General features: G+C 45.1%; 1 protein-coding gene across 1 annotated transcript in view; it reads left to right on the top strand.

Moving 5' to 3' along the window:
* Positions 1–24,058, top strand: part of mvb12ba (multivesicular body subunit 12Ba) — a 29,387-nt gene extending 5,329 nt beyond the window's left edge. Inside the window, exons 3-11 of the mRNA XM_052050147.1 lie at positions 5,484–5,606; positions 5,779–5,886; positions 7,459–7,555; positions 13,205–13,334; positions 15,443–15,586; positions 18,303–18,397; positions 20,720–20,775; positions 21,949–22,008; positions 23,301–24,058. Of these exons, the coding sequence (XP_051906107.1) occupies positions 5,496–5,606; positions 5,779–5,886; positions 7,459–7,555; positions 13,205–13,334; positions 15,443–15,586; positions 18,303–18,397; positions 20,720–20,775; positions 21,949–22,008; positions 23,301–23,387 (888 nt within the window). The 5' untranslated portion in view covers positions 5,484–5,495 and the 3' untranslated portion in view covers positions 23,388–24,058. The remainder of the gene's footprint in view (positions 1–5,483; positions 5,607–5,778; positions 5,887–7,458; positions 7,556–13,204; positions 13,335–15,442; positions 15,587–18,302; positions 18,398–20,719; positions 20,776–21,948; positions 22,009–23,300) is intronic.
* The last annotated feature ends 1,003 nt before the right edge of the window (positions 24,059–25,061 follow it).

The raw sequence follows: 25,061 nt of genomic DNA, 5'->3' as shown, positions 1-25,061 counted from the left end.
CGTAGGCGTGTCTCTTTGTAGAATTTATTTTCGGGGGTTCTTAGAAACCAAAGTTGTTTTGCAACAATGCACATTGCCACACTCTATACAGGTCTTGGTACCGGCTTGGGGCGACACTTTAGCGTCCACTTACACGCCCACCCTTCACTCATTGGCGGACTGCTCCCCAGCATGCCTGTCCCATCTCTCTCTCTCTCTCTCTCTCTCTCTCTCTCTCTCTCTCTCTCTCTCTCTCTCTCTCTCTCCATATATGTATATATACATGCCCACCCTTCACTGATTGGCCGACTTTTTGTCACTTCCGCCTTTTCTCTATATAAACAGCGTGTCAGCTGTCAGTCAGATTTTGGAACTCCGCGCATACACAAGACGCTCCGCATCATAAGGCGTCCTGTCCATTTTGGAGAAAATTTAAGACTTTTAATGGCGCCTTATAGCCGTGAAAATACGGTACTCTATTTGTATTGGGCCATCTCAGAGCTGGTTTTATCATGTCAGTTTGGGTGTTGAAACTCTTTGTGAGCTTTCACCAGAAAATTAGCAAATACAGGCACTATAGCCCTGACATGTTTGCTAAGTGAACATTGACTCGAAACACAATACATGAATTTTCATGTATTTGCCTGGTGATGCAAATAGCATCGATTTGGTTGAATTGCACATTATCATCGAATGGGAGATTGCTCTGTTGAATACATTTGATTTGTCTAATGGTCAACAGAAGATTTACATGGTTATTTATTGGCTTTTTAGAGGGGAACAAGCTTGCTTGTCCAGCAAGGCAGTATTATTTAGAAGTACCTTTTGGCTTGCCTCTCCCTCCAAACAAGCAAAGACAAACCCACCGCTCTGTCTCTGCCTGCAGCACAGCTGTGCGCAGCGGAGGAGACATGTCTGTGGGTGTGTTTGTGTCACGCTAACTACATTGCCACTAAAAAGAACAAACCAACAAAAGAAGTGTAACATCATGTAATATAAAACCAAGCTACTACTGTTGTATTTGGCAAGATTACAACAGGGAGCTCCCAGGCTCAGCTACTTGTCTTATAAAGTGAAAATGAAAACAATTTTAATACCTCCTTAATTCATTTAATGCCCAAACGCAAAACTACATTTGCAAAAAAACATACGTTTTGGGTGTGTTGTGTTTTTTATTTTAAAAAATAAATGAAGGGCCTCGTTCACCACCTCGGTCTGTGTCACGGCTGAGGGAATGATTTTAGTATGATAAATCACCGCTAGATGCCAGGATTGGCTTTATTTAGATCTTGGTCCACACATTGCGAGAGTGGGTGTGGCTCACGATCCCATGTCGTGAGGTGGCGTGCGAAAGCAGTGTAGTGGTGAGAACAAAGCTTTTTCAAAAAAAATAAATAGATGACCAAGTCCCATCATTATTTTTATCTTTTAACGAACATTCACACACATGCATGTAGTCACTCTCTCTCTCACACACACACACACGCACACACACAGACAAAGTTCAACGTTCCTGAAAAGTTCATGCAAATGTCATGCATAGGTAATGCATCAGTGCAGTGTTTATCTTGCAAGAAACTAGGTGAGGGGCCAGACAAAGCACGGCTCAAAGACCCCAATGATGAATACAATAAATGGATCTAGGTTTCCCTTGCCCGGACGCGGGTCACCGGGGCCCCCCTCTGGAGCCAGGCCTGGAGGTGGGGCTCGTTGGCAGGCGCCTGGGGCCCGGCCGGGCACAGCCCAAAGAGGCAACGTGGGTCCCCCTTCCCATGGGCTCACCACCCATGAGAGGGGCCAAAGGGGTCGGGTGCAATGTGAGCTGGGCGGCAGCCAAAGGCGGGGACCCTGGCGGTCCGATCCTCGGCTGCAGAAGCTAGCTCTTGGGACATGGAATGTCACCTCTCTGGCAGGGAAGGAGCCCGAGCTGGTGTGTGAGGCAGAGAATTTCCGACTGGATATAGTCGGACTTGCCTCCACACACAGCCTGGGTTCTGGTACCAGTTCTCTCGAGAGGGGTTGGACTCTCTTCCACTCTGGAGTTGCTCACGGTGAGAGGCGCAGAGCAGGTGTGGGCATACTCATTGCCCCCCGGCTCAGTGCCTGTACATTGGGGTTCACACCGGTAGACGAGAGGGTTGCCTCCCTCTGCCTTCGGGTGGGTGGACGGGTCCTGACTGTTGTTTGTGCATATGCACCAAACAGCAGCTCAGCATACCCACCCTTTTTGGAGTCCTTGGAGGGTGTGCTGGAGAGTACAGCTGGGGACTCCCTTGCTCACGTGGGCAATGAAAGTGAGACCTGGAGGGGCGTGATTGGGAGGAACGCCACCCCCCCCCCCCCCCCCCCCCCCACCGATCAGAACCCGAGTGGGGTTTTGTTATTGGACTTCTGTGGATTGTCCATAACGAACACCTTGTTCAAGCATAAGGGTGTCCATATGTGCACTTGGCACCAGGACACCCAAGGCCGCAATTCGATGATCGACTTTGTAGTTGTATCATCGGATTTGCGGCCGCATGTTCTGGACACTCGGGTGAAGAGAGGGGCGGAGCTGTCAAGTGATCACCACCTGGTGGTGAGTAGGCTCCGATGGTGGGGGAAGATGCCGGTCCGTCCTGGCAGACCCAAACGTATAGTGAGGGTTTGTTGGGAGCATCTGGCGGAATCCCCTGTCAGAAGGAGTTTCAACTCCCACCTCCGACAGAGCTTTTCCCATGTTCCGGGAGAGGCGGGGGACATTGAGCCCGAGTGGACCATGTTCCGTGCCTCTATTGTTGAGGCGGCCAATCTGAGTTGTGGCCGTAAGGTGGTTGGTGCCTGTCGTGGCGGCAACCCCCGTACTCGCTGGTGGACACCAGCAGTAAGGGATGCCGTCAAGCTGAAGGAGTCCTATCGAGCCTTTATGGCCTGTGGGACCCCAGAGGCAGCTGACGGGTATTGACTGGCCAAGCGGACCGCGGCTTCGGTGGTCGCCGATGCAAAAACCAGAGCGTGGGAAGAGTTCGTTGAGGCCATGGAAGCCGACTTCCGGACGACTTCGAGGAAATTCTGGTCCACCATCCGACATCTCAGGAGGGGGAAGCAGTGCACCACTAACACTGTGTACAGCGGGGATGGAGCGCTGCTGACTTTGACTCGGGACGTTGTGAACCGGTGGGCAGAGTACTTCGAAGACCTCATCAACTCCACCAACACGCCTTCCTTGGAGGAAGTAGAGCCTGGGGACTCTGGGGTGGGCTCTCCTATCTCTGTGGTTGAAGTCACAGATGTGGTTAAAAAGCTCCTCGGTGGCAAGGCCCCAGGGGTGGATGAGATCCGCCCGGAGTTCCTCAAAGCTCCGGATGTTGTGGGGCTGTCCTGGTTGACACGCCTCTGCAACATCGCATAGTCAACAGGGAGAGTACCTCTGGATTGGCAGACCGGGGTGGTAGTCCCTTTTTTTAAAAAGGGGGACCGGAGGGTGTGTTCCAACTACAGAGGGATCACACTCCTCAGCCTCCCTGGTAAGGTCTATTCGGGAGTGCTGGAGAGGAGGGTCCGTCAGGAAGTCGAGCCTCAGATTGAGGAGGAGCAGTGTGGTTTTCGTCCCGGCCGTGGAACAGTGGACCAGCTCTACACCCTTAGCACGGTCCTTGAGGGTATGTGGGAATTCGCCCAACCAGTCTACATGTGTTTTGTGGACTTGGAGAAAGGCGTTTGACCGTGTCCCTTGGGGAGTTCTGTGGAGGGTGCTTCGTGAGTATGGGGTACCGAACCCTCTGATACGGGCTGTTCGGTCACTATACCACCGATGTCAGAGTTTGGTTCGCATTGCCGGCAGTAAGTCGGAATCGTTTCCATTGGGGGTGGGACTCCGCCAAGGCTGCCCTTTGTCGCCGATTCTGTTCATAACCTTTATGTACAGAATTTCTAGGCGCAGCCGAAGCGTTGACGGGGTCCGTTTTGGGAGCCTCAGTATTGCATCCCTGCTTTTTGCAGATGATGTGGTGCTGTTGGCTCCTTCAAACGGGGCTCTCCAACTCTCACTGGAGCGTTTCGCAGCCGAGTGTGAAGCGGTTGGGATGAGAATCAGCACCTCCAAATCTGAAACCATGGTCCTCAGTCGGAAAAGGGTGGAGTGCCCCCTCCGGGTCGGGGAGGAGATCTTACCCCAAGTGGAGGAGTTCAAGTATCTTGAGGTCTTGTTCACGAGTGAGGGTAGGAGGGAGCGGGAGATCGGCAGGCGGATCGGTGCAGCGTCGCTGTGATGCGGACGTTGTATCGGTCTGTCGTGGTGAAGAAGGAGCTGAGCCATAGGGCGAAGCTCTCAATTTACCGGTCGATCTACCTCCCAACCCTCACCTATGGTCACGAGCTATGGGTCGTGACCGAAAGAACGAGATCCCGGATACAAGCGGCCGAAATGAGTTTTCTCCGGAGGGTGTCCGGGCTCTCCCTTAGAGATAAGGTGAGAAGCTCAGTCATCTGGGAGAGGCTCAGAGTCGAGTCGCTTCTCCTCCACATCGAGAGGAGCCAGATGAGGTGGCTTGGGCATCTGATTCGGATGCCCCCTGAGCGCCTCCCCGGTGAGGTGTTCCGGTCATGTCCCACCGGGAGGAGACCCCGAGGAAGACCCAGGACACGCTGGAGAGACTATGTCACCCAGCTTGCCTGGGAACGACTCGGGATCCCCCGGGGAGAGCTGGAAGAAGTAGCTAGGGAGAGGGAAGTCTGGGCTTCCCTGCTAAAGCTGTTGCCCCCGCGACCCGGCCCCGGATAAGCGGTAGATGATGGATGGATGGAAACGTGTTATTTTGTTTTGCCTGGGAACGACTCGGGATCCCCCGGGGAGAGCTGGAAGAAGTAGCTAGGGAGAGGGAAGTCTGGGCTTCCCTGCTAAAGCTGTTGCCCCCGCGACCCGGCCCCGGATAAGCGGTAGATGATGGATGGATGGATGGATGATACGTGTTATTTTGTTTTTTTGTGTTGTTTGTTATTATTTAGTAGGAAAGCATTGCTGAAGATATTTGAGGTATCACAAATCCCCCAAAAAGAGCCTCAAAGTGAAAGTGTTCTTTGAAATTCATCCTTTCACAAAATGTATTTTTCTCCGAATTTTTCTTGGAAACAAGTATTTTCAAGAAACTTAATCAATGTTTAACTGCTGTTGACTAAAGGATTGTAAAAGGGAGAAATGTGCCTTTTTTTCCTGATGAAAGAAGAGGGTTAATGCTTCCATGCTTATATACTGTAGCTGCAGAACTCCGTTTTCTGCAGGCCTTCAAAAATGAGTCAAAATGGTCAAAAATAGCTGGCAGCGGCTCTCCCAATTTGAGAAAAACGGCTTTATATGTCATAATATAGTACTACATAGAGCTCAGTCTTTGGATGTTTTCAACAATTTTCAGCAAACAGGATGTAGTAAATATTTTACCACACAACATCATTATAACTAAAGCAATTAATCAAATGGTGGGTTACAGTTTTTCTAAATAAGAAAAATTGCCATCTTTTGATTGCAGAACTTAACAGAAATGCCTGAGATTCGGGACCTCTCTGAGGCTTTGCCAGAGATGCCCATGGACCCAATCACTGGAGTTGGTGTCGTAGCCTCAAGGAGCAGAGCACCAACTGGTTATGATGTTGTAAGATCCTTTACTTTTTTTGTTGTTTGTACCCTAATGTAATTGTCATAAATAAAGTTAATCACCAGCATTCTCATTTATCCAGCTCATACAGTGTACAGTTGCGTGGAGCATCTCCAATCACACCAATTAATACTTGTATTCCCACCATGCTAATCAATGTCGATTCTAGGTTTCAACAACAACTGATGGTCTGGACGCTGATCTGTGGAAAGATGGACTTTTCAAGTCCAAGGTGACCCGGTACCTGTGCTTCACCAGGGTATTCTCAAAGGAAAATGTAAATTTACTTCTCCTGCTTCATGTGCATTAAATTTATTTACAATCCGTGGCACATATAACAATTTTAGTGTGGTTGTTAGGTGGTGCTCCTTTTTTTTTCCCGACCAACCGACTTCAGTGATGAACTTAGACTTATGGCACATCTCGGCAAAGTTTATCTATGTGTAGATGCCATTTTAATGCAGTGACATGCGGTGAGATTCGGGATTGGTGAGGCACTCCTTTTCCCGGAGTGGGGTCGAAAAATATGAAGCCGAAAAACATGAGCCTTATTACAATTATGAAGCTGCAAAAAAACATTTAGGTCTTTTCAAAGCTTAAATTGTTTCAATTGATTTCACATTGGTCAACAACGTGGTAGCAACAAAAGCGAAATATTTAATATAAGCTCCAGTTTGATGGTTTTTGGGAAAATCTCTAAGTGAAAAAAATTATTAAAAAATAAAAAATAATAATAATTGTTCCACTGTTAATTTCATTGACTAAAAACGTTCGTCATTTTTTTCGTCACACTATTTTTATACAAAAACAAAAATAGAAGTCAGTCAGTACGATAAATTGATTGAGAATTTTTGCCAACAAATACAAAACGAATGAACACGGGACGCAGATGTTTGTCTTTTTTTACAAGTAACAAAATCCTATATGGGTGCACACAATCTCACTCGTTGAGAATAAAAGGCAGGAAAAGCGGGAAAAGATGTTTTTGTTTTTTTTACAGCACAGCCACAAAGCCAGTCTTTACGTTGCCTTTGAAAAGAACGAGTAGTTTACCGTCTTTTCCCGACTTTGTTGAAGGAAACCTGGTTCTGGCGAATTGTTTAGAGAAAATGGCCATTAATTGCATGCAATTTTAAGGAAAAATCCCATATTGGAATATATTCTTCATATTGTACATATTCTTTCAAGTTATCTGTCATTGTTGGAATACATATGGTATCTTTCAGAAGTAGTAATGGGATACATACTTGGTATTGGTGACTATTCGAGTACTATATATATATATATTTTTTTTTTCCCCCCCGGACCCTAATATTTCTGTTGAACGACGATTCAAAAGCATTTCATTTAATTTTCATTATTATTTTCGGGAGGCATGATGGTTAGTACGTCTGTCTCACAGTACATAGGTCGAGGGTTTGATTCTGGGGCCCGGTTTTCATGTTATCCCTGTGCCCATGAGGGTTTTCTCTGGGCAGTCCCGATTCCTCCCACATTCTAAAAACATGTACGGTAGGTTAATTGATGACTCTAAATTGTCCGTAGGTGTGATTGTGAATGTGAATGGCTGTTTGCCCAGGGATTGGCTGGCAACCAGGTCAGGGCGTATTCTGCTTCTGCCTGAAGTCAGCTGAGATAGGCTCCGGCATGTCCGCAACCCTCATGAGGTTAAAACGGTTCAGATAATGGAGGGATATTTTTTTTTTTTTTGTAGTTTAATTTATTTCTGTGACCACTTTATTCTTTCATAAACAGAGTAGTGTCTTATAAAAAATTAAGATGTGTTCTATTATCTAATATCTGCTCTTCTCTCACTTTTCCACCCATAATTCCTATCCTGTTCTTACAGAGCCATTTAGGGAATGTTCTTGTTGACATGAAGCTGATAGATATAAAGGACACCCTGCCTGTGGGCTTTATTCCAATCCAGGAGACTGTTGACACTCGTAAGTCACCACCTCAAGCAGTGAGTAATGGGTACCGACTGGACAGACCTATATACAGTGCATCTGCAAAGTATTCATCAGCGCTTAATTTTTTTTCACATTTCATTTCACAGTCCCATTCCAAAATAAAATTAATGAAAATGTTTTCTTCAAAATTCTACACACAACACGCCATAGCGACAGTGTGAATTAGGTGTTAAACTTTTATGTAAATGTATGACATTGAAAAAAATGAAGACACGTAGTGCTAGCATCATAAAATGGGGATTATTTTCAATAGCAAAAACTCGTTTCGGCACCTTGCCTCTTGGGTTATACCATCATCCCAATGAGAAGGCGGGGGGAGAATAATCCCCAAACATCATCTTTCCTTTTGTAGGAGACTGGACTGTCTCTGAGTTGTTTGTGTAGTTTGTTCCTTTGTTGTGTGCTCACACCCACGCCCCATAGAATTTATTTTGTGATTACCTCTCTTGATTTTCTGTTTGACGCATTATGTTTACTTTTCTGAGTGTCATTGAAGTCATCATTGATTTACGTTTTCGATGGGGGGGGGGGGTCATTGAACACAAAATTTGCTCCGGTGTAAAATATATCGCAACAAAATACATCGGTGCAGCACCGGAGCAAATGTGTGCCGTGCGAACACCCCTATTGTCAAATGTGCTCTATGTGTAACATACAGCACAGATGAAATTACTTTCCTCTCTCACCCACAGTGCAAACATGTGGTGCATTGAACACACAAAGCTAAAATTTACGTAAAAAATTCACAAAACATACAGTAAATATCCATCCATCCATCCATCCATCATCTACCGCTTATCCGGGGCCGGGTCGCGGGGGCAACAGCTTTAGCAGGGAAGCCCAGACTTCCCTCTCCCTAGCTACTTCTTCCAGCTCTCCCCGGGGGATCCCGAGTCGTTCCCAGGCAAGCTGGGTGACATAGTCTCTCCAGCGTGTCCTGGGTCTTCCTCGGGGTCTCCTCCCGGTGGGACATGACCGGAACACCTCACCGGGGAGGCGCTCAGGAGGCATCCGAATCAGATGCCCAAGCCACCTCATCTGGCTCCTCTCGATGTGGAGGAGAAGCGGCTCGACTCTGAGCCTCTCCCGGATGACTGAGCTTCTCACCTTATCTCTAAGGGAGAGCCCGGACACCCTGCGGAGAAAACTCATTTCAGCCGCTTGTATCCGGGATCTCGTTCTTTCGGTCACGACCCATAGCTCGTGACCATAGGTGAGGGTTGGGACGTAGATCGACCGGTAAATTGAGAGCTTCGCCCTTTGGCTCAGCTGCTTCTTCACCACGACAGACCGATACAACGTCCGCATCACAGCAGACGCTGCACCGATCCGCCTGTCGATCTCCCGCTCCCTCCTACCCCCACTCGTGAACAAGACCCCAAGATACTTGAACTCCTCCACTTGGGGTAAGATCTCCTCCCCGACCCGGAGGGGGCACTCCACCCTTTTCCGACTGAGGACCATGGTTTCAGATTTGGAGGTGCTGATTTTCATCCCAACCGCTTCACACTCGGCTGCGAAACGCTCCAGTGAGAGTTGGAGAGCCCCGTTTGAAGGAGCCAACAGCACCACATCATCTGCAAAAAGCAGGGATGTAATACTGAGGCCCCCAAAACGGACCCCCTCAACGCTTCGGCTGCGCCTAGAAATTCTGTCCATAAAGGTTATGAACAGAATCGGCGACAAAGGGCACCCTTGGCGGAGTCCTACCCTCACTGGAAATGATTCCGACTTACTGCCGGCAATGCGAACCAAACTCTGACATCGGTGGTATAGTGACCGAACAGCCCGTATCAGGGGGTTCGGTACCCCATACCCACGAAGCACCCCCCACAGAACTCCCCGAGGGACACGGTCAAACGCCTTCTCCAAGTCCACAAAACACATGTAGACTGGTTGGGCGAATTCCCACATACCCTCAAGGACCCTGCTAAGGGTGTAGAGCTGGTCCACTGTTCCACGGCCGGGACGAAAACCACACTGCTCCTCCTCAATCTGAGGCTCGACTTCCTGACGGACCCTCCTCTCCAGCACCCCTGAATAGACCTTACCAGGGAGGCTGAGGAGTGTGATCCCTCTGTAGTTGGAACACACCCTCCGGTCCCCCTTTTTAAAAAGAGGGACTACCACCCCGGTCTGCCAATCCAGAGGCACTCTCCCCGTTGACCACGCGATGTTGCAGAGGCGTGTCAACCAGGACAGCCCCACAACATCCAGAGCCTTGAGGAACTCCGGGCGGATCTCATCCACCCCCGGGGCCTTGCCACCGAGCAGCTTTTTAACCACATCGGTGACTTCAACCACAGAGATAGGAGAGCCCACCTCAGAGTCCCCAGGCTCTGCTTCCTCAAAGGAAGGCGTGTTGGTGGAGTTGAGGAGGTCTTCGAAGTACTCTGCCCACCGGTTCACAACGTCCCGAGTCGAAGTCCGCAGCGCCCCATCCCCACTGTACACAGTGTTAGTGGTGCACTGCTTCCCCCTCCTGAGACGTCGGATGGTGGACCAGAATTTCCTCGAAGCCGTCCGGAAGTCGGCTTCCATGGCCTCACCGAACTCTTCCCACGCTCGGGTTTTTGCCTCGGCGACCACCGAAGCCGCGGTCCGCTTGGCCAGTCGATACCAGTCAGCTGCCTCTGGGGTCCCACAGGCCATAAAGGCTCGATAGGACTCCTTCTTCAGCTAGACGGCATCCCTTACTGCTGGTGTCCACCAGCGAGTACGAGGATTGCCGCCACGACAGGCACCAACCACCTTACGGCCACAACTCAGATTGGCCGCCTCAACAATAGAGGCACGGAACATGGTCCACTCGGACTCAATGTCCCCCGTCTCCCCCGGAACATGGGAAAAGCTCTGTCGGAGGTGGGAGTTGAAACTCCTTCTGACAGGGGATTCCGCCAGACGCTCCCAACAAACCCTCACTATACGTTTGGGTCTGCCAGGACGGACCGGCATCTTCCCCCACCATCGGAGCCTACTCACCACCAGGTGGTGATCAGTTGACAGCTCCGCCCCTCTCTTCACCCGAGTGTCCAGAACATGCGGCCGCAAATCCGATGATACAACTACAAAGTCGATCATCGAACTGCGGCCTTGGGTGTCCTGGTGCCAAGTGCACATATGGACACCCTTATGTTTGAACAATGTGTTCGTTATGGACAATCCGTGGCGAGCACAGAAGTCCAATAACAAAACACCACTCGGGTTTTGATCGGGGGGGGCCGTTCCTCCCAATCACGCCCCTCCAGGTATCACTGTCATTGCCCACGTGAGCATTGAAGTCCCCCAGCAGAACAATGGAGTCCCCAGCAGGAGTACTCTCCAGCACACCCTCCAAGGACTCCAAAAAGGGTGGGTATGCTGAGCTGCTGTTTGGTGCATATGCACAAACAACAGTCAGGACCCGTCCACCCACCCGAAGGCGGAGGGAGGCAACCCTCTCGTCTACCGGTGTGAACCCCAATGTACAGGCACTGAGCCGGGGGGCAATGAGTATGCCCACACCTGCTCTGCGCCTCTCACCGTGAGCAACTCCAGAGTGGAAGAGAGTCCAACCCCTCTCGAGAGAACTGGTACCAGAACCCAGGCTGTGTGTGGAGGCAAGTCCGACTATATCCAGTCGGAAATTCTCTGCCTCACACACCAGCTCGGGCTCCTTCCCTGCCAGAGAGGTGACATTCCATGTCCCAAGAGCTAGCTTCTGCAGCCGAGGATCGGACCGCCAGGGTCCCCGCCTTTGGCTGCCGCCCAGCTCGCATTGCACCCGACCCCTTTGGCCCCTCTCATGGGTGGTGAGCCCATGGGAAGGGGGACCCACGTTGCCTCTTCGGGCTGTGCCCGGCCGGGGCCCATGGGTGTAAGCCCGGCCACCAGGCGCCTGCAAACGAGCCCCACCTCCAGGCCTGGCTCCAGAGGGGGGCCCCGGTGACCCGCGTCCGGGCAAGGGAAACCTAGATCCATTTATTTTTGTCGTCATTGGGGTCTTTTGAGCCGTGCTTTGTCTGGCCCCTCACCTAGAACCTGTTTGCCATGGGTGACCCTGCCAGGGGCATAAAGCCACAGACAACTTAGCTTCTAGGATCATTGGGACACACAAACCCCTCCACCACGGTAAGGTGACGACTCACGGAGGGGTACAGTAAATATATATTATATATTGTATAATATTTGTACTGTATATTTATATACAGTAAATATATAAATATTTTAAATACAAGTAAAATAAATAAACAAATAGCAACAGCATACAACTAAGGGCACTGGTGATTATTGCATATTCGTACTGACTTGTTTTAAGTGCAGTAATCGGATGTCAGATGTTGGGGGAGGGACACCGATTGTGGCAGGAGGCGGGGTAGACCGGAGTGGGGGGGGGGGGGGGGTGCGCGTGCAGAACATGGAGGGAGTTTAGTCTGACCGCCTGGTGTAATAAACTGTTCAACTTGTTGGCCTGAGCAGAGAGACATTGCAGTCTCCTCGCTGACTGCAGCAGGTCAAAGAGGCTGTGAGACGGGTGGATGGGGTCACCTTCTATCTGGGTGTCTTGGCGGGTCAGACAAGAGTCGTAAGTGTCCACAAGTAGAGGAAACGCGACACCGATGATCTTCTCAGCTGCTCTCACAATGCGCTGCAGAATCTTTCTGCAGGACACGGTGCAAGCGCCGTACCATACGGTGATGCACAGGGGATGTTCGGAAGTAGAGGGGTACCACTGTACTTTAAAATATCCAATTTATCAATGAGTGTGCAAAATTTGGTGAGTTTTCGCACATGCTTCGGTCCCCCAAAATACTATTCAATGTTCGGAAAAAGATGATACAAATACATTTCTAGAAAAATAGGGACGTCGCAACGATCGCTGCCCAAATAATATCAATTAAAAAACAGGAAAAAAAATATATATCTTTTTAAAGAAATTCCGTCTCTTCCTGCTGTCGTCACATTGGCCTCTTAAGGTCAGTGTGGCTCCGTGCGTGCATGGAGTACACACTTCATGGGATAAGATGACGTACGTTTTAACTTAACTCTATTACGATTATTGTGTGACTATTCTTTATTTCAATGAATATCATTCTCAAAGTCAATGTTAATTTCTTGTTCGCAAGTCATTGAGATTTTACAGTGACTTCAGTTTTAGCACTGGCAATGTTTTTAAAATAAAACATGTCTTCTATTTAAATTTATGTCTAATTTTTTTTGCATCTGTAGTCTTACAGTAAACGCCAAATGTGGTATCATGAAACATTTTAAAGCAGGCTTTGGGCGGGTATAATCGCATAAGCTTACACGCTTGCCCTGCAAGTAACATGGTTTATTCCAAGTACTTTCACAATATCAGAAGCTTATGAAAACATCATGCCGTTTGGCAAGAATTCTTCTAGGGATTCGACTTATATTTGAGGCCATTGAAAATAAAAGAACTGGTGGGTACCACACCAGGGCCAATGTTTAAAACTGGAATATATCACGGCAAATTTTGATTTAAGAGTCAGGTTGCTGAGAGTGGCTTATCAAGTCGTCAAGAGTAGATGTGATCTAACCGTTGACCAAATTGTCTCTTTTGATTCATATAAAATTTAAATCAAGATGGTATCTGATTTGTTTTCATGTTTTGTCGTTTAGAGGAACAGGCATTCAGGAAGAGGCGACTCTGTATCAAGTTTATTCCACGAGACTCTACAGAGGCAGCCATCTGTGATATTCGTATCCTGGGAAGATCAAAGCAGGCGCCCCCACAGTTCACCTTTATTGGGTTTGTTTCTTGGGTTTTTAATTTTTTTTTCTGTCACAAAATGTTTTATTGCAATTGTACTAATCAATACACACACATACGTCCCCACAAACACTCTAGTGTGTGTGTGTGCGCGTCCCGCACTGGGGAAATTTGCAGTCTACAGCAGCAAAATTGGGAGGGGGGGGGGGGGGGGGAATGAAAGTGTTTCATTGCACAAAACGACTGTTTCAGGAAAGAGCTGTACACAGTTCAATATAAGTGCAATATAAAATAAAGCATTAACAATATATTAGTAGAATAAATATAATAAATTAGCAATAGCATAGAAAACACAGCGTAAGGTGGCTGTGCTATTTATAATGGTTACAGGTTTTTCATTTATGTTTATTCAGCAGCCTGACAGCAGTCAGTAGGAATGAGCGGCGCTATCTCTCCTTCTTGCAGCGCGGGTGTAACAGTCTCTGGCTGAACGAGCTACCCAGTGCTGTCAGGGCGGGCTGGAAGGGTTGGGAGGGACTGTCCATCATAACCTTTCGTTTAGCGAGCATCCTCCTGTTGCCCACCTCCTCCAGAGTGTCCAGGGTGCAGCCCAGGACAGTTGTTAACGCCTTAGTGCAGGGACTTTTGACATTCCTTCTCTTAAACAATCCTCTTCAAATCTTGTTTGTAATGCGTTTTGCCACTCGAAACAGGCACTGTCTACATGCGAGCTGCAGTGGTTACTTATTACTTGGTGTCAGCTTGCTACATATTCGACCGAAGACTTTTGAAGCGACAAACCACCCACGATCGACCCAATCGCGCACGTGCAAGCATATACGCATGCACGCACACACGCGGACGCCCAACCACGCACACGTGCGCATACGCAAGCACGCACGCCGAGATGAATGACAGCTGGAACGTCACTGAACATGAACGAAATCTAAACACACAGACACACTTTTTTTCGCCCCCATTTCCTCCTCCCACCCCTTGCGGTCGACTTGGGACCAGTCCTCTGGCTCCCGGTAGATCGCAGTTGACGTATGGGGCGCCCCTGCCTGAAAATCAGAGGTAATTCGCTGACTAAGCGCCTTCAGCTGGTCCAGAATGCCGCTGCTCGCCTCTTGACTGGTACTCGTAAGAGGGAGCATATAACTCCTACTCTGGCATCCCTTCATTGGCTCCCCATTCATTTTAGAGTTATTTTCAAGATCCTCCTCTTTGTTTTCAAATCTCTAAATAATCTCGCGCCACCTTACCTCTCTGAGCTCATCCGCCCCTACACACCTGCCCGGCGCCTCAGGTCTATGGACCAGTCTTTGTTAGAAGTACCAAGAACTAAACTGAGGCTCTTTCTGTTGCTGGTCCCTCTCTCTGGAATGACCTACCACTGAACATTCGGCAAGCCTCCTCGTTGCCCATCTTTAAAGCCCCCCTCAAAACCCACTTGTATTCTTTGGCGTTCGACTCAGCATGATTTTACTGCTTGGTGCTTTCTACCGCCTTTCTTACCATTTCGTCTTACTGTTTATTGTGTATGTTAAATCGCTCCATGTACAGCACTTTGTATGCAGCGATGGCTGTTTGAAAGTGCTCTATAAATACTGTTGACTTGACTTGACTATCTTTGCGCTTTGTGCCGTTGTTTGCGCATGAGCGGTGATTCATTTGCCCTTTATGGCAATCAAGTAATGGGATTGATGATAGGCTGACATTGTAAATTCTGCTGTACATGACGCCATAGTTTGAATGGCAGCACCACCGCAGAGGGATTTTCAACGCTTTTCATGTGAAAGCCCGGAAGCTGCATTGAACAAACTAAAGAGCAGCATGTGGCTCGCGAGTCGTGAGTTGGCCACCCCTGTTCTACGATAACATTTTAAAAATCAAAATCACGATTACATTTCGATGAATCATCCAGCCTTATTAGTTTCTCCTCCTGCTTGAGACCACGATCACGTTTGTGGCCATTTTTGTGCAGGCAGACTTTTAGTAAATCAGGCCCGAAGCATCATAAATGCACATTACACATTTCTCAAGTTGTTGTGAATAATTCCTAACAGTTCATGCTTTTTAGGTTTAACTCTTTTTATTTTTGGCATTTGATACGTAACCATGATTTTTTTTTTTTTTTTTGACAGAGAGCTAAACAATATGGGTATCTGGTATCGTATGGGAACCGTGCCGCGAACTCAAGACTCCTCTCACTCATCAGTCGTGACTGATGTCCAGAATGTGAATTCTACCTCCACTTCACCTCCTGTCCCACCAGCTTCAGTGACAAAGTATGCACAATCATATTGGTCTCTTAATGGTGATTTGTTTGTTGATTTTTTTTTTCCCCCCCCCCCCATAAAAGATTTTTCTACAATGTACTGTGGAAACTCCTCACAACCGGTTCATTTGGGAAAAGAAATTACATATATAAAGTTTATGTGTGTGTGTGTGTGTATACGTATGTGTATATATTAGAGCTGTCAAATGACTAAAATATTTAATATAATGCAATTGTAATGCAATAAATGCAAATGTCATAATTAACTCAAATTCACAAAAAATTAATCGCGATTAATCACGCATTTATCGTTTCTGAATTTCCCTTTATATTTTTTTGTCCTATTTTTTCCCCATTTTAAAGCTCTCATCAACATGGAATTATGAATCAATTTTCTATGTGCAAAATGTAATTATTTACTGAAATAACAATTTCGACTTTCAATTTTACATGAACATTTTTCACTTGGAGCAGTTATTCACAAATAATCTCTCACACAATATTACTGTCCATCAACAACAGTGAAAAAAACATTTTGTCACACAACAGCTGCTTTAACAGCTCGTTTTATGGACTCAAACAGAGCAATATAACATTATAAAGTGCACATCTACGGTAAACAATTACTCGGCCTATAGTGGATTTAAGCCATGATTGCATACTTCGTTTTTCTCAAGTTTGCTTTGAACACAGCAGTCACGCTATGTTGATTCTTCTTTCGCGCAAGTCTCGCTATGGTTTTGTGTAGACATCATTTCAGATGGCAACACTTGGTTCGATGACAACACTGGAGACGTTTTATTTTCAGTGTTCGCTAGGTCGCTACATCCGCACCGCTGAACTCTCGACGTGCCTCAGCGCACCGGTCACTGTCAGACGAACACAGAGAGGCTCCACCTGCTTTATTTATATGGACACGGAACACTGTAATCTTCCACACAAAATAGTTCCAAACAAGTAACAATCGCGTCAGTTTCAGTTTGAGTCGAGTTGTGGACAATGTTGACAGGCTTGCATAGCTGTCTGTTTGAGACGAGGGGGCGGAGTACTCACATCAACTGTGTGCTTGGCCATTAAGTGGTATTTCAGACTCGACGTGCTATGATGATAGCTCAGTTTACGACTGCAAAACATACAGGTAACTTTGGTCTTGTCATTGGAACTATCTGGCAACTTTTTAAAAGTAAACTTTCCATTCATATACACCAGGGGTCACCAAACTTTTTGAGAGTGAGAGCTACTTCATGTGTCCTGATTGTGTGAAGGGCTACCAAATTGATACACGTCTGAAATAACATTTGTACAAATTACATTTAATAATATTAGAACATTAGCTAGCGAGATGTATACTGTAGCTAGCTAGTTAGATAGCTAAATAGGTAGCTATAGAATCTATAATACTGCCCATGTTTGCATTTTTAAATCATAATTTCTACGAGCAAATCACAATCCTAGCACTGGCGGGCTACTGGTGTGGTCCTCACGGGCTACCTGGTGCTCGCGGGCACCACGTTGGAGACCCCTGATATACACTCTAAGTATCCGTTTTGGCCGTTGGCTTCTGCAGCGCGCTTGTTGTTTTGTTTCCGGTTTATATAGAGCAACGTAACATCCGCTGTGACGTCTGCCACGTTAATCTCGCGAGAAAAAAATTAATCCCGTTAAAATTCATTTAAATTAATGCCAATAAAAACGCGCTAAACTGACAGCTCTAGTATATAATATATATATCTGTATTTTCCGCACTAAAAGGCGCATTGGATTATGAGGCGCACCTTCAATGAATGGGCTATTTTTAATTTTTTTTCCATATATTGGACGCACTGGATTATAAGAAGCAATCCACAATGCATCCACTAGATGGAGCTACGCTCCTTCCGTTCAACTCCAAAGGCGTTCATGACGACTCTGAAAAACGTAAATTGACGATTACTTCAATGAAACTACAAAAATAGAAAATAATGCATCAAAACAGAAAATCAAGCGAGGAAATCACAAAATGAATTATATTTTCACTCATGGTCCGATATCGTCTTCCATCATAAATCAAGCTTCGGCCGCACATACAGCTGAACCAATCAGAAGTGCTAATGGTTGAACCAATAAAAGGAATCTCCAATCTGATTGGCTAAAAGGAGAACCAGGGATTTCAGTAGTGCGCGCGTGCATGTGGTTGACGCCAGCACTCAAGGGTCTTAAAGCAAAGGATGAAATTATTTTTGCGTGAGGAACACATCGAAGCTGAAATCTGATTGCACACCAAAAAAATTAACCCACAAATGACTGGAAACCTCGCAACCAAGACACAACTACTACTACTATTTCTGCTACTACTGCTAACTACGACTACTACTCCTACTATGACGACTACTACTACTACTACTACTACTACTACTACTACTGCTACTACAAACTTCTACTACAATGACGAATACTACTACCGCCGCTGCCACCACGGCCATGACCACCACTTCGATTAATACTACTACTTCTTTCTTCTCTTCTAAATTTTGGATGTTAGTCTGAGTTCTAATTTTAATTGATACAAGTCGCACCTGAGTAGTCGTAGCAGGCTAAGTAATACAATGAAAAAAAATGTGTGACTTATCGTCCGAAAAATGCGGTACTTCTGTATCTGTAGCTAAATACACCAATGGACTTTTAGTCACTACAGAGTAAATAACACTACATGTTGTTTAATTTTTTTTCCCTCTTTTTGCCCACAGGCATTTTTCCATGACTCTCCCTGCCAGTTTCAGAGGAAAAAATCCTACTCGACCAGATTACGAGCACCAAAATTCCAACCTCTACGCAATCTCTGGTTTGATATTCAACATCTCTCCAAAGTTTACACTGGAATTTGTCCCAGTCTTTCTGCACTGGGCAAATTATATTTTTTTCCGGATTAACTTCTCCAAAAGATTATCCACTGGGGAATTCACTTTGAGCGTCATAGTGGTGCTTGTTCCTGCTAATTGTGATTGAAATGCTTTTCTGTTGTCGTTTGGGTCTGTGTGTGTTGAAATTGGCAGCCCAAAACCTACAAAAAAGTATTTTGGAGCCATATACTAAACCTTCAAAATAAGATCAAAATGGCAGACGTCCTGTTGTCCGCCATTTTGACTTTATTGATAAAATCAGCATCGTTTTTGGCCTTTTATAGTGGTTTTATATCGGCAAACTCCTGATCATCTTTAAACACTTAGTGAAATCTTGTTTTCGTCGTATGTTTTCGCCGAAGCCATTTGCTGTTTCCAAAAAAAAAATGATGCAGTTTTTGAGGGTCTAAAGCTGAGCTCGCCCTACAATTTTTTTATATTCACTGGTAGACATTTCACTGTGAAAATCAAAATGAAAAGGGAAAAAAAAGTCTTTGGGAGCCATATGTTCAATCAAACAGGAAATCTGCCCTTTTGACGTTTCTAAACGTTTGTGAAATCTTTTTATTTTATCGCACGCTGTTGCCCAAGAGATCACCCTTTCCAAAGAAAAATGATGCTGTTTTTGATTGTCTAAAACCGGGTTATAGACAGTCAAAAACAGCATCATTTTGCACATACTCATGAAGGCCTGGCAAAATCTTGAGCTGGTGCAGCCTATGTTTGAAGTCACTCGGGTGAAATCTGTAGTACAATTTGTCAAAAAAAGGATGATCCATATAAATATGTAAAAATTGTCCAAATTTGGATGTTCAAATAACTCAAAGCTGACTTCCTGTACATTTTATAGTATGGCTACCAAATGTGTTTTTGTTTGTTTGTTTCTTTACAGCTGAGCGTTCCATATGTGCCTGCTAATTTCTATAGCCGTCAGTCACACATAAGTTAAGGTTCCAAATAAATCTCTGTATGGGGGAATACAGATCCTTTTTTTTCTGTACTCGTTATGTACATGAAGAAAATATCAAATATTTTGCCAGGCTTGATGTGAGTCTATATGGTTCATGTTCAGGGTCTCCAAAATGTTATTCTTTGTAGAGAAGAGTAATAATTCTTATATCTGATCAGTGAGTCTGGAATCTTGAACTTGTTTGCAGATGAAGAAAAGAAAAAAAAGCCAGGAAGCAGGAAAACAAAACCTTTTTGGGATTCTCGTGGCTCGGATCCTGTACGGCGACAGAATCCTGCCACCGCCACCAGGGGTGGTTTTCAGGCGGAAGCGAGTCCGGCTTATGCATCTCCTTGTCTTTTCAGCAGCCGAGTTGTCACGGCTAACTTGTCACATTGTGGGTTAAGGGATGAGAGCCCAAAACTAAAGCGAGTTGGAAGTTTCATCGCGAGTGGAGGCGGGGTGGGGTGGGGGCTAAATAAAAATTGCCACAGAGCGAGAGGTCTTTCAGAAGACAAGCATGGTCAGAGTGAGAGCTTGCGTCCAAAAGGGAAGTCCCTTTTCTATTCAGACAGGCAAATGTGCAAATTTTCCACCCCTCAGCTCAAATTTTAGGTAAGACTCAAATTCTCTGTCAAATACAAGTTAGATCTGAGTCTAATTCATTCTTCTTTTAAAACCGTTTGCATGTCACAATTCATAACTTGCATCAAGTTCACGCCAAGACGGGAAACATCTCATTTTGAATCCATCCGAAGGATATAAATTGGGCAATGTATCGACACCATTATGTCAGAAACCTGACCAGGCATGGTGCGGCAGTCTGGGCTGTGGGGGTCTTGTTGAGGAAGAAACCTTGTCCACTTGCACTCTATTCCTTACAGATACTGTACATAGACGGCAAAATAATGGGCATGTGGGAGGACTAATATCGATGCAATTCACACAGAATAACACAATGTCAGCCATGCATTAGCTTTATTCCCTGCCCATACCTGCAGAACAGCACTACTCTTGTCTGTGAAAGTAATATATTGGCGTTGAATCAGCAAAAATGTGGCCGATTAAAAAAAAAAAATGTCATTCTTTATTTTATTTCTTGATTTATTTGTTTTCTTTCAAGGCTTTAATCGGCCAATATAATAGTCCGGCTGATTAATCGGTCAGGCGCTACTCATTTTACTCACTCCATAACACAAAGTCGTGATCTATTATTGCAAAAGCTGACTATAAAGTGTCCTTGGCTGTCTTGAAAGGCGCTTATAAATCAAATGTATTATTATTATTATAGAATATCTTTATCCGTGTCTTTCAGCAATGGACGGCGTGCCCTTCATGATCTCTGAGAAGTTTTCATGTGCCTCATCAGATGTAAGTTTTTCGAATCCTTTTCAGTAAATCTACAGTATATATTGTTATACTGTAATTTAGTACCGTATTTTCCGCACTAAAAGGCATACCTAAAAGCCTTCCATTTTCTTAAAATCTGACAGCTTGTGTATGGTCATTAGGGTAATATTTCGACCCCAAAAGGGCTCTTGCTAGAGACATGCTTATAACGCAGAGTTCAAACTTAAGGCGATCGGGTTACGCAGTTGCACACGGAAATATAGCAGCGGCAACAGAGTTCAACGTGAATGAATCAATGTTATAACTTGCTGTTGGTTAAGGTACTGTGTCGCTGTTTCATTAAATAAGTTATATTGACATCTGATCGTCGCTATTGAAATCAGGGTGTAGTGTAGTGTTCTGTTGGTGTTTCCTTGAGCGTAGCTCCAGCCAGTGGATGCATTGTAGATTGCGTCTTATAATACCCAATGTATAAAAAAAACGTAAACAAAATAGGCCATTCATTGAAGATGCACCTCAAAGTCCAGTGTGCCTTTTAGTGAAGAAAATACGGCAATGAAAAAACATTCAGCTGTATTTATGTGTAAACTCATCGTGTACAAATCAGGACCCCCTATACAAACATTTTTTAACAAATGTAAACACAAATATCAAATATAAATTCGAACAATACAGTAAAGTCAAGTAATCTAAGGGAACAATATAAATGGAGAGCGTCAACACCAGATGAGGTCAAACGACCTGCCTGAGTCCTTTAGAAAGAAGATTGTTGCAGCTTATGGGTTTAGGAAGGAATTTATGAATATCTCAAAAGATGATGAAATCATCTCTTCCACTGTCTGGAAAATAGTGTGCAAGTAGAAGACATTAAAATTAATTTGCCAGCTTGCCCTGGGTCTGGTCCTCCAAACAAGTTCACTTGGAGAGAGAGAACAGAGACAAAGAGCAGAACTTTGGAAGAATGTTTTGGGGTTTTTTGACCAATGAGGCAAATTTTTTTTTAAGACACCAGAACAGTGGACACATTAGGCAAATGCTAAATACATGTGTGTGTGTGTTACATCATATAGCCGTTCAGCCTGTAGTTGGTAACAAGAAATTTCCAATTATTTCCGTAAAATGACATTATTTGTAGAGATACAGTATTTTACATGACTGGATGACTTCTTCAATAAACATTATCTTCCCGTTCAGTTGCAGCAGATGGATCTCATTGGTATTACGATCAAAACGTTGGCTGAAATTGAGAAAGAAGTGAGTATTTAAAGCTAAATATTTTGATTAGGAGCATGAAAGTTCATTTATGGACGGGTCACATATCAAGTGTTTTTTTTTTTAGTAAACATACCATGTGCTAATTGGGGCATATTGTCCATTGTGCTGAAGTCAGAAAAGGCTTTTCTGGGTGTGCTCATTCTCTCAACTATTTAATTCTGGTCATTTGCACACGTTCCCACCAGTTACACACTCTGGGTGGGAGCGCACCTTAAATGTGGGCGTTCTTTCCACTCTGCTATACCCTCGCCTGCATTCTACACTTTAGACTAAATTGAACATTCAACATGGTCCATGGCGTTTGCCTGAATTGGACTAGCGGAGCCCTGAAAAATCATTGAGGTTTTGCTTTACTACTCCAGCCCGCCCTGACAGGCACTAGGTAACTCCTTCAGCCAGAGACTGTTACAGCCGCGCTGCAAGAAGGAGAGATACCGCCGCTCGTTCCTACCGACTGCTGCCAGGCTGCTGGGAAAAAAAATTAAAAATAAGTAAATGATGTGAAAAACAATTGTAAATAGCACCTTATCCATATTTGTACTTATATTGCACTTAATTGAACAGTGTTTGTTTCTTCTTTCTTCTTTCTACCCACAATCTTGCTGCTGTAGACTGTTAATTTCCCCAGTGTGGGACAAATAAAGGATATCTTACCTTATATTAGCAGCAATGTATTAGCCACATGCATTCCAAGCAGCACCTCACACAGCCGACTCACAGGAGAGGGCACATCCTGAACCTCATTATAATTTGTGGGCAGTCAATGGGAGCGCCCTCCGCTAATGACCTGGCTATCTCTGACCACGAATGTGTGTTTTTTTTTTTTTTAAACGACCAGTCCTAACCCTCAGGAAGCCCCCGTGGAAACGGTGAAGAAACGTTATCTGACTTCAAAGTGGCTGCAACTTCATCCATCCATCCATTTTCCCAATTCAGTTACGGCTGAAGCTGCTACACCCATGACCCGAACCCGGAAAGGTCGGGGGGTGGGGGGGGGGGGGGGAAATTGATGGATGGGTTTGTAAATGTTACTGCACAAAGTGACAATTGCCCTAAAGCATGATTTGGAAAAAAAATCAGATCAAATCGTAAGCACAATATCTGTCAGAAAAAGTCCCAATTCAATCTTTTTTTTTTTTTTTTTTTAATTGCTCAGCCCTAAATGGTGTCTCCATGATGCCGTGTATTCAACAAGTATAAGTAAAATGGACATAAAATGTCATGAGTGTTCTTGAATAAGCTTGGAATTTTAACAAACATTTCTTTATCAGTATGATTACAGTTTTCGTACTGAACACAGCGCTGCAGCACGGCTCCCTCCCAGTCCAACTCGGACAACCCTAAGCTCTGAGGCCTGATGCACCTGGTCAAGATCACTTTTGGCCACCCCACTAGACTTTCTCGTATACACTCCACTCATCCAGAACTGTATTGAGGGAAAAAATGCGGCAACACTGAATTTGTAGAACCTGTTATGGTCCATCTTTTCATTGTGCTGATCAAACGGCAGTGAGAAGCATTTTAACTGAGAAATAGAAGTTCAATGTGAAGAGAACCACTCTGAGTTGAAGCAAGTTTAAAATAGAACAGGTAAGCTCATTTGTAAAAATAACCAAGGAGACACATTTCATGATTTTACCTTGACATATGTTTTGTCTTTTTCATGTATAACAGATGACCACATTTCATGTGATGGACTTAAAATAAATGAACTGTGATTTTATTGTCTGTTGAGCGATGATGATTGATTTTAAAATCTTGGACCGCAATGTCAGTCCCCAATAAGTCAAGGTCTCGTGGAGTTACGGTCAACTCCTGTTAAATAGCTGCGGACCAGTGGACCTCTGCTATTTGCAGGCACTGGGGTGGCCAGCGAGTAATAGCAAAAAAGGTGTCGAAATGACTGCCATTAAAATGCATGGGGGGGGGGGGGGGGGGGTGATTCGAAATTTAACCCCAAATATTTAAATAATGCAAATTATGTTTTCTGTGTTTTCCATGTCAACGGGGATTGATTCCCACTCCCCCCCCACCCCCCAAAAAAACAAAGCAAATGCCGAAAAAGAAACACCCCAAAAAGTAGAGTAACACGGCAAGTATGCGGGGGTCCACGATAGCTGCATCGTCTCTCAGCCCCCTGTACGCACGCACACACACGCTCACACACACACACACATCTGCTGCTTGCACGTAGATGGGATTTTGGGAACTCGGGATGACAGGAAAATACGTTTGGAAGAATAATCAACGTGTGTGTGTGTGTAGATATAGATATATAATCTTCATTAGCCCCTCGTTTTTTGTGGTTAATTAGTAATGGGTGCGAAAATTGAAAAACCGTGAAGTAGGATTTTGCTCCCTCCCACCTAGGAATTTTTGTGTTTGTGTAACCCAAATAAAAATGTCAGAAAATAATTGTAAAAAATAGTGATTGTGGTGAATCTTTTGATATGAGGTGAAGCATAACGAAATGTTGAACATTTTTGCTAATACTGTAGGTAGTGATGGGTCCATGAGGCCTCATGAGGCGTGTCGACACAATGACACACTGTGTTGATACTGTACCGATACTGTATCGCTGACCACTGCCACCTTCTGGACCTTCAAAATCCCTGCAGCCAACCCACTTGACAGACTGAACAAACTGATTTGATGATGACGTGTATACAATGCACTACCTCACTCTACCCAATGACTGGTACTGAATGAGTTAAAAGCTCAGTGTAGCCACAAGCGCCATTGTTTATGTTGTTGTTTATGCTGTTTATATTGTCTATACTGTTCAGATTACATGTCTTTTTTTATATAGTGTAGCTGCTATCCTTTCTTAGCTGCGCGTGTTTAATGCACAGCATGTTTACATGCATGTATGCACTGAGGATTGAGAGGAAGAAATTTCATCTATGCTGCATGTCATACATAAAGCATATTTGACAATAAAGATGACATTGACCCTTGACAATATCATTCACATTCATGCATTTATATTGTATCATTCAATGTGTTTTAATAATGTGAAATTGATGTGAATG

This window comes from Hippocampus zosterae, chromosome 18 (genome assembly GCF_025434085.1).
Source record: "Hippocampus zosterae strain Florida chromosome 18, ASM2543408v3, whole genome shotgun sequence".
In the NCBI taxonomy this organism is placed as follows: Eukaryota; Metazoa; Chordata; class Actinopteri; order Syngnathiformes; family Syngnathidae; genus Hippocampus; species Hippocampus zosterae.
Note: the sequence above shows the minus strand (reverse complement) of the source record. Positions and strands in the feature narration are given on the sequence as shown.